This window comes from Colobus angolensis, unplaced genomic scaffold, assembly GCF_000951035.1.
Source record: "Colobus angolensis palliatus isolate OR3802 unplaced genomic scaffold, Cang.pa_1.0 Scaffold236, whole genome shotgun sequence".
NCBI classification, from domain to species: Eukaryota; Metazoa; Chordata; class Mammalia; order Primates; family Cercopithecidae; genus Colobus; species Colobus angolensis.
In genome coordinates this window covers 108465-118896 of record NW_012115555.1, presented here as the reverse complement: position 1 = coordinate 118896, position 10432 = coordinate 108465, and the positions used below count along the sequence as shown (strand labels likewise).

The 10432-nt window shown below is 47.8% G+C and overlaps 2 protein-coding genes across 2 annotated transcripts in view; both read right to left on the bottom strand.

Annotated features, from left to right (window-relative positions):
• MICB (MHC class I polypeptide-related sequence B) overlaps positions 1-10432 on the bottom strand; it is a 126196-nt gene that overhangs the window by 108541 nt on the left and 7223 nt on the right. The window lies entirely within an intron of this gene.
• LOC105513720 (MHC class I polypeptide-related sequence B-like) overlaps positions 5904-10432 on the bottom strand; it is an 8843-nt gene continuing 4314 nt past the window's right edge. Inside the window, 6 exon segments of the mRNA XM_011944665.1 lie at positions 5904-5975; positions 5978-6042; positions 6145-6200; positions 6336-6558; positions 7147-7434; positions 7696-7950. Coding sequence (XP_011800055.1) covers positions 5934-5975; positions 5978-6042; positions 6145-6200; positions 6336-6558; positions 7147-7434; positions 7696-7950 — 929 coding nt within the window. The 3' untranslated portion in view covers positions 5904-5933.

Genomic DNA, 10432 nt, shown 5'->3' with positions numbered 1-10432 from the left:
GCTCACCGCAACCTCCACCTTCCAGGCTCAAGCAATCCTCCGGTGAAGCTGGGACTACAGATGCATGCCACTATGCAGGGCTAATTATATATATAATTTTTTTTTAAGAAAATGAAAAGGCAAACCACAGGGAAAATATTTGAAAATTGTATATGTGGTAAATAACTTGTATCTAGAATATATGACAAGTTTTTGAATTCAATAAGAAGAAAGCCCAATTAAAAATTGGCAGAAGGTACAATATGTTCAACTGATATTTTACAAAAGTGTAAAAGAAATTCAATGGAAGAGGGAGAGCCTTTTGAACAAATGGTGCTAGAGCAACTGAACAACCACAGTGAAAAAAAACAACAACAACCTTGGCCTAACCCTCATACCTTGTGCAAAAAATAACTCAAAGTGGATCACAAGCTTAAATGAAAAACATAATTTTAAAATGACAAACCTTGAGTCAGGCATGGTTGCATAGGCCTGTAATCCCAGCTACCTGAGAGGCTGAGGTGGGAGGATCCTTTGAGCCCAGGAATTCGACACCAGCCTGTGCTACATTTTTTTTCAAATAAACAAACAAACTAACAAACAAATAAATGTATATATATATATATTACAACCCTTTTACGAAAACATTGTCAGATTAGGAGGGGACAAAGAGCACTTAGATATAACCCCAAAAGTATAGTCCATAAAAGAAAAAGTTAATAAACTGGATCTTAAGAAAATTTAAAACTTTGCTCTGTGAGACACCCATGAAGAGCATAAAAAGACCAGCTACAAAATAGAAGAGACATGTGAGCAACATATTCTATAAAGAACTATAGTTAGCATATATGAAGAACTCTTAAAACTCAACAGTAAAAAATAAATCCAAATACAAAATAGGCAATGAGCAAAAGACATGACCACACATTTCACTGAAAATGATAAACACAGGGCTAATAAGCACTTAAAAATGCTCAACATCATTAGCCATTAGGGAAATACAAATTAAAACCACAGGAGATATCACTATACACCTGTGAGAATGGCTAAAATACAAAATAAAGGTAATATTAGATGTTGGCAAGGATGCAAAGAAATCTTATTGTTCATATATTGCTTGTAGGAATGAGAAATGGTACAGTCACTCTGGAAATGAGTATGGCAGTTTTTGGCAAATCTGAACATGCATCTACCATACAACAGGCAATTGTCCTCCTTGGCATTTATCCTGAACAAATACAAACTTATGTTCACAAAAAACCTGTACACAATATTCATAACTGCTCTATTCATAGTAGTCCCATACTGAAAATAACGCAAATGTCTTTTAATGAGATCAGCTAGTTTAACACACAACTCAGTCATCCAAGTGCCCTTCCTCAAGACTACCATCCTGTTTCCATATCCAGTAAGTTTTTTTTGTACACTTTCCATTTTCTTGAAAAGAACATTAAAAAGACATGTATTTGGGATCAAAATTTAACAAAAGTCATAATTTTTATTGCTCCATCAAAATATTCTTAAGCAGGAATTCAGTTTGACTCCACTGCCTTGATTTTTGTTAAGGTGCTGGATGTGTTACCTATCTCGGCATTTGCACCATCCATGGAAAGGTCAACAAAACGTAACAGGCAGATTGCAACCTGGTCTTATTGTGAAAACAGATTTCTCTCCTGGATCCTCTGAAAGGCACCCAAAAATCTCAGTAATCTACAGCCACACTTTGAGAACTGCAAAAATTAAGTATATTTCCTAGTGGGATACAACTTCTAGGACCTTTAGATCCAGCTCTCTCTTTCTCTCTTTCCCTCATTCTTCCAACTGATAATTATATAAATGTTCAAATGTGCAAAAAAGCTGAAAGAATAGTGGAATCAAGTTCATCAGTTGTCATTGTGCCATATTTGCTTAATATCTCTTTAGATACATGGAAGCAGATTATGTGATGACGGAAAATGGAGACTCAGAGGGGCTGAGGTAGATTAGAGGGAGTGTATGATGGGAGGTTGCTTGGTGGATACAGTGGTGCTTGATGGATACACTGCTCCTGTGATGGATGCACTGAGGGCCTGCCTTCACCACAGTGCAATACATCAATGTAGCAAAATTGCACTCATGCCTCATGAATATATAAAACTTTTAAAAATACAATTTTTGTTAAATAATAAATAAATAAAGGCTTAGCGTGGTGGCTCACATCTGTATTCTCAGCACTTTGGGAGGCCAGGTGGGAGGATCGCTTGAGGCCAGGACTTCTGGACCAGTCTAGGCAACATAGCAAGATGCCATCTCAAATATAATTATAACAAATAAAAAAAAATCTCTCTTTTTTTTTTTTTGATATGGAGTCTCGCTCTGTCACCCAGGATAGAGTGCAATGGCACAATCTCGGCTCACTGCAACCTCTGCCTCCCAGGTTCAAGTGATTCTCCTGCCTCCAGCCTCCCGAGTAGCTGGGATTACAGGCATCCACCATCATGTCTGGCTAGTTTTTGTATTTTTGTAGAAACGGGGTTTCACCATGTTGGCCAGGCTGGTCTTGAACTCCTGACCTCAGGTGATCCTTCCACCTGAGGGCTGGTCCTGGGCTGGTCAGGAGGAGTCATTACCAAGACACTCACTCATAAAGCTCACCTATGATAACCTAATTACTACACGTGTAATATCTTAAAATATAATAAAATAGGCCAGGCACAGAGGATAATATAATAAAATAAAATAAATTAAAATGTAATAAAATAGACTGGGCACGGTGGCTCATGCTTGTAATCCCAGCACTTTGGGAGACTGAGGCAGGCAAATCAACTGAGGTCGGGAGTTTGAGACCAGCCTGGCCAACATGGCAAAACCTTGTCTCTATGAAAAATGCAAAAATGAGCTGGGTATGGTGGTGCGTGTCTGTAACCCCAGCTACTCGGGAGGCTAAGGCACGAGAAGTGCTTGAACCCGGGAGGTGGAGGCTGCAGTGAGCCAAGATTGTGTCACTGAACTGCAGCCTGGGTGACAGAGTGAGACTCTGTCTCAAAAAAAAAAAAAAATAATAATACAAAAATAACAGAAATAACGAACCAATTAATATGGTATAGCTGCAAACACCTCATATCTACTAACACTTTGCAGCATCCAACAACAATAAATAAGTGCTGATATTTTCTCTGTTTCATAGGTCAGGAAACAGAGGGAAAGTGCTGGTGAGATCCAGGCAGGGAGTTGAATACCGGCCGCCTGTCTGTAGAGTCTAGGCACCCTCAGTGGAGCCAGTGGACCCAGGAGCTGACATCAGAGGCTGAAATCCCAGCTGTGTGGCATCCCTGTGGTCTCCCGTCCCAACCGGTGTTGATCCAGGGTCTGCAGGCTCACGAGCTCTGGAGAAAAGAGGGAAACGGGTAAATGCTCCACTGGGTGCAGTGTTGTGTTTATTCTCTGAGGACTTTTCTCTCTTCAGTTGCTCCAAAACCAGATTCATCCTTTCTCTGAGGGAAGATGAGGCCCCCCCTTTTTTCTTCCTCCCTCTCTGCTTTTCCCAGCTCCTGCCAGTTCCCTCCCATCACTCCATCAACATCAGCCCCTGCCCTTGCCCAACACCCATCGTGCAGGGAGTGAAAGGGCCACAAGAATAAAGGACAAGACCCAAGAGGGAACCCAGTGCCCTCCCCTCCTCTCAGACCTGACCAGTCCTGTTACAGCGAGAGGCCTCCCCAAAGAGAGGCCCTGACCCTTGCTCTCAGTCCCCAGGCCCTCCTCTCCTGCAGAGGCACCTGCACATCAGGGCAGGCCCTGCCCACTGTGGGCTCTGCCCTCTATCTGCAGCTCAGTGCTCCTCCCCTCCCAGCCCTGAGCAGACAGCTCCTAACTGGAAATCCCATCAGGAAGGCTGGGGGGCCCAGCATGGAAAGACATGGCTGCCAGAGGATCTGCACCTGACGTGACTCTGGGACCCCCACCTTGCTCGAGGAGGCCTGGCCTCTCCTGACCCTCAGCACCCACCGAGGCCTGTGACCTGCTCTGGAGTCACCACTGCTCCTGCCTGGTCCACTTACTCCACCCCAGGGCTGCTGCTTGGTGAGGCTGCGAGGCCTTCCTGCTCTGTCCCTAGCAGGGATTCCACCTAGGCCACTGCCCTTGCAACCTACAAGGGATTTTCTCCATGTGGACTAGGGGAGTCCCCTTAGCCTGAGGCTGCCTCTGCTCACCCTCTGCACCTGGGAACTGCCACTGCCACAGCCACCATCTCCCACACAGATTCTCCTGGAGAGGGAGCTCCAAATTTGAGTTCCTGTTTCATTTAATATGCTTTACAGTATTACAGGAAATCCTATTAAGATGGCAGAGCTGAAATTATGAACATCTTTATTGGACATCGCAGGAATTTTGAGAAATTTGAGTTCCTGTTTCATGTAATATGCTTTACAATATTAGAGGAAATCGTATGAAGATTATAGAGCTAAAATTATGAATATCTTTACTGGACATCAACACTGAAGGCAGGAATTTTGAGAAATTGGCACATGAACTACATACCCTTTTCCTGGCCAAAACCCCAGTGACCTACGAGGAAACCATTCCTGCCCACAGGGAAGCAGAACCGACAATCCCTCTACGGGAGACACTGCAGGTGAGAGCAGGAGCGACCACAGACCTGCACTGCCCCTGCTGTGGGTGCCTCCTGGACGGGGCCCTCTTGCTGCAGGGCAGGGGATGAACCTTCCCATCTGCTCAGGCCTGAGGGGCCGACTGACAGCACAATTAGGTTCAAGGATGAGAAACCAGCGCCCCTACCGCTAGACACACAGAAGTGGGGAAAGACTTAGGTCTCCTGGACACCCCAGCCTCTCACTGTCCCCTGCACTGCTTCTGTCTTTGCAGAAACACAAAACTTCCTGCTGTCTCTTTTCATCCTCTGCCAAACAACCTGACTGGGGGGAAATGATCCTGACTGTCCCTTACTCCAAACTTACCAGGCAGTGACTACCTTGAGAAAGAGAAATTGGCTCAGGGAGGGCAAGGTGAGGCCACAGAGCAGAGAACAAATACCCAAAAACATGGGCCCTGGGGATTGTGTCCCTCAGGGACTGGAGAATAAAACACTCGGAGTTAGGATGAAAACAGGGACCACAGCTGCCCTGATGAGGGACTGGGTCCTGCTCCTCAAATGGCCCAGGAACATCTGCTTATCTACTCATCCATGTCATCTGCAAGGAAACTCTAGGAGGTCAGGCGGTAGGAACCTGGAAAGAGCAGGGCCTTGAGTGGCCCAGAGGACATAATACCCCCGAGAAAGCTCCTGGAGGAGGTGCATGGGGAGCTGCAAAGTGGACAGAGATGGCCATGTGTGCTCAGGACCCTCTCTGTTACAAGGGGTCTCCAAAGGGCTACACAGGCAGGGCCCCCAGGCTGGGCCTCACAGGTCTTTTTCTGGGTGTCCACCCCAATGGCTGCAGAAATAGGGGAGAGGGATGCAGAGAGGAAGGGACTAAGGGCACCACCTCTCCTCAGATTCCTCTCCAGTTTCTGGCCCTCCCCAGATTATAGCCACCTTTACTATTTGCTCCCTCTGAGGCCATGATCATCCAGGCCCTCAGCATTCAGCACGTGATTCCCAGTTCACACCACCTGGATGCACCCTAGTGAGCCTGAGAGACACAGAGACCAGCACGGGGACAAAGCAGGCACCGCAGCCCTCCCTGCTGCCCACTGCTCACCTGCAGCAGAAGGAGGCCACAGCTGGATATCTGACCCTTGCTTGGGAAGAACTTAGCGGTGCAGATGGAGATGCTGCTCCCATTCCCCTCCCAGATTCCCCAACTTCCATCCCCTGTTCCAGAAGCCTTGTCACCAACATGCCTATTTTTGCAGGAGCAATGAGGGGACTCTACTGCTCGGACAGGGGCTTTACCATCTCCAGAAATTGCTCCCTTTTCTCATCTGGACCCTCTGCAGCTGATGTTTTCTTCTTACAACAAAGGACATAGAGAATAATAACAAAAATAGCAGCAGCAGCAGCAGCAACAGCAGGAACATATGGAATGTCTAGCCATTGACTCTGAAGTACCAGCACTTTCCCTGAAAAAAAGTTATAACTTGTTATACACTGGGCAGAGAGCCACAGCCGTCCCTGCTGTCCCTACCCTGGCCTGACCCTCTCCAGGGTCACCCCAGGCTCACCAGAGGGCACAGGGTGAGTGCTGTGATTCCCACTGTGTTCCATGTAGCAGGCGAACCTCTGCTCCTCGCCTTGGCAAATTATGGTGGCCACCCAGGTCTGGTAGGTTCCATTTCGATCAGGCAGGACATCCCCCCACTGCTGGGCATCGTGATTCAAAGACACCCCACTGTGTTCCATGTAGCAGGCGAACCTCTGCTCCTCGCCTTGGCAAATTATGGTGGCCACCCAGGTCCGGTAGGTTCCATTTCGATCAGGCAGGACATCCCCCCACTGCTGGGCATCGTGATTCAAAGACACCCCATCCTGACGCCAGGTCAGTGCGATATTCCGGGGATAGAAGCCGGAAGCCCTGCATGTCACGGTGATGTTGCCCTCTGAGGCCTCGCTGTGGGTGACATTCACCCTGGGGGTCACTGGAGAAGAAAGGGCAGAGCCAGTGAAGCCCTGCTCCCCAGAAAGGGAGATACAGGGAACGGGGCTGCTCCTCTCCACTGTTCTCACTCTGGCTAAAGCCCTCCAGGACCCCTGACCTGCAAGTCTGTCCTCACCCTGGGGCCCAGTTCCTCCAGGCTAGCAGGAGGATGGGCCTTGGGACTGTGGCCTCAAGCTCTGGGATTACCACATTGATGCTGAGGAGGGGGATGTTGGGGTGGACTCCTGGGTCGTGGGGCCAGGAGGGAACTCTCTGGGATGGGCAGGCTGGGAGGCAGAGGGGGCAGCCCTGGCCCTGAAGGCTTCCTCTCCTGCCTGACACCCACCACAGGCTCAGGATTCGGTCGGAGGGCCCACCGCTTTCCCTGATTACAACACTGGAAGGTTCAGTCCCTGACTCACTGTCTTTATCCAGTGGTTCTAACAGGAGAGGCAAATCACGACACAATACGCCAACAGGAAATGCTTGCATCCACAGCACAGGGAGGGTTTCCCTGGACAGAGCTGGGAGGCGGAGGCAACTCTAGCAGAATTGGAGGGAGAGGAGAGCCCCTGGCCAGGGTTGGTACCTGTTCTCCTGATGGCCACCCCGGATTCTAGATATCGCTGTAGTTTCTTCAGGCAGTCTGCCTGCACAGCGCGATAGTGTGTCTTGGTCTTCGTGGTATCTTCCTTCCAGAAATTCCTGATGTTCAGAGCCAGGGTCTGAGCTTTGGAGGACTGGGCCACTGTCCATTTCTGAGTCTCCAGGTTTTGGGAGAGGAAGAGCTCGCCATCGTAGTAGAAATGCCTCAAGCCCCCGGTGCTGTTGTCTTCATGGATCTCACAGACCTTAATCTCCTGGAGGGAATGCAAGCCTGCCCCCACCCAGCAGTGACTTCTCCATTCCCGAAACCATCACCTTTCTACTGAAGTGAGGAACTCAGCTCAGGGAGTACCCCTCCCTGGCCCTCCTCCATGCCTCCCTGTGTGGGTTGAGTGCTGGCTCACCTCCCTGCTGAGATCCACTGACCCCCATTTGTCACCCCTAGCCCGAGCCAGATCCAGTGGGAAGACAGGTCCCTGCTCTCTCCCCCTAACTTTTCTGGAAGAAGCCTCTCCCTGCTGCCCACTCTTACCTCCTTTCTGGCCCTTGATATGAGCCAGGGTCATCCTGAGGTCTTTCCCGTTCTCTGTCAAGTCCCCAGTCTCTGTGTCCCAGGTCTTAGCTCCCAGGACATCTTCTGCCCACTGTCCCTGGGGCCTTGCCCTGCATTTCTGCCTGTCATAGAGCAGGAAGGGCTGACCATCCAGATGTCCCTCAGCGAGAAACCCTGACTGCACAGATCCATCCCGGGACAGCACCGTGACGTTGTAACGAAGACTGTGGAGCTCTGGGGAAGAGGAAATCACAGATGAAACTTCTTCCTGGAAGTAATTTCACATCGATGTTTAACACACAGGTCTGCTGTCCCAAGCTTCCTGAGGAGGCAGGAAATGCACACAGGCAAAGGGACAAGAATGAGGATTTCAGATACAAGGAAAACTGTGAGGGTGGGAGGACAGAGGAGGGGACTGACAAACGGAAGAAGGGGGAATGCAGATGGCAAACTTGTAGGCCAAGTGCCAGGACTGGGTGGCCACAAGCCCCCTAAGGGAATAGGGGCCATGGGGAGAGGCTGTCCTGAAGGGGCAAGGGAAGGCAGTGGTGGAAGGAAGGTCTTGCCAGAGGGGACGGTGGGAATGGGAAGGGACTCAAGCTCAGGGGGACCCATGTCCAGTGTGGCTGTGGTGCACAGGTGACGGTGAGATGGAGGCAAGGGGAGCTGCCTTGAGAAAAGACTCATCATGGGCATGGCGGAGGCAAGGGAGGGGGTGGTCATGAGGCAAAAGGGGTAGGAAGGTTGTAGCCCCAGAGAAGCTTATAGTGGGGTCAGTATCTCAGAGGGGAGCAATGGTGTGGGCTTGGGTCCAAAGTGGAGGAGTGACATGACAAGGCCCCAGGACAGCAATTGGATGGACCAGTTAGTGTCCACCGGGGTGGACAGGTGACAGGTCTCAAAGAGTCAGTCCATCTTTTCAGCAAATAGTGTTGGGGGCACTGGATGTTCAAATAAAATAAAATTGGACCCTTAATTTGTACTATATACAAAAATTCACTCAAAATGAATCAAAGACCTAAACTCTAAACTCAAGAACTAAAACTTAAAAATATCTTAGAAAAAAACATTGGGGATAATCTTCATGACATAGGATTTGACAGTGCTTTCACGGATATGACGCCAAGGCACAGATAGAATAGGAAGAACTGACAAACTGGACTCATGAATATTCAAAACATCTGTGCATCAAAGGGCACAATCAGAGTGAAAAAGCAATCAACCCCTGAAATGAAATAAAAATTGCAAGTCATATATCCGATAAGAGATTCGTTTCCAGAATATGTAAAAAAAGTCTGACAAAAACAACAAAACAGTCAACCCACTAAAAAATGGGCAAAGTAGCCATGAGAAGCTATGTGGGGGAAAAAATGGGCAGAAGACTTAAATCGCCAATTCTTCAAAGAAAATATACAAATGATCAATAAACACATGAAAAGATGCTCAATATCAGTAGTCACTAGGAAAACGCAAATCAAAACCACAATGAGATACCACCTCAAACCAATCAGGATGGCTATTATCACACACACACACACACACACACACACACACACACACACAGAGCAAGGTTGGCAGAGAGGTAGAGAAAATGAAGCCCTTGTGTACTGCTTCTATTTCTGGATATATACCCAAAAGAAATACCCAAAATAAATAAATATATACCTAAAAGAAATGAAATATTTGCCAATATCCAAAAGGTAGAAGTAACCCAAGTGTCCACTGTCTGAGGAATGGATAACCGAGATGTGGTACATACATATCATGAGTATTATCCATCTTTAAAAGGAATGAAATTCTGACCCACACTACAACCTGGATGAACTTCAAAAATATTATTATTATTGTTTTATTTTTTACTTTTTTAGAGATGGAGTTTCCCTCTTATTGCCCAGGCTGGAGTGCAGTGGCCTGATCTCAGCTCAGTGCAACCTCCGCTTCCCAGCTTCAAGCGATTCTCCTGCCTCAGCCTCCTGAGTAGCTGGGATTACAGGCACCCACCACCATGCCCGGCTAACTTTTAGTATTTTTAGTAGAGATGGGGTTTCACCATGTTGGCCAGGCTGGCCAGGCTGGTTTCGAACTCCGAAACTTGGGTGATCCAACTGCTTCAGCCTCCCAAAATGCTGTAATTACAGGCATGAGCCACTGTGCCCACCGAATCTCAAAAATATTATAAGTGAAATAAGCCAGAAACAAAAAGGCAAACAACATTACATGATTCTACTTAAATGAGGTATCTAGAGTGGTCACATTCATAGAAACAAAAAGTAGAATGATGGTTACCAGGGACCAGAGGTAGCGAGGAATGCAGAGTTACCGATGAATGGGTACAGAGTTTTGGGTTGCACAAAAATGTGAATGTAGCTAATGCCACTGAGTATACATTTAAAAGTGGTTAAAACAGTAACATTTATGTAATGTACACTTTACCACAATTAAATGTTGTTTTTTTTTTTGAGATGGAGTCTCGCTCTACCGCCCAGGCTGGAGTACAGTGGCGGGATCTCAGCTCACTGCAAGCTCCGCCTCCTGGGTTTATGCCATTCTCCTGCCTCAGCCTCTCGAGTAGCTGGGACTACAGGCGCCCGCCACGTCGCCCAGCTAGTTTTTTTGTTTTTGTATTTTTTAGTAGAGACGGGGTTTCACCGTGTTAGCCAGGATGGTCTCAATCTCCTGACCTCATGATCCGCCCATCTCGGCCTCCCAAAGTGCT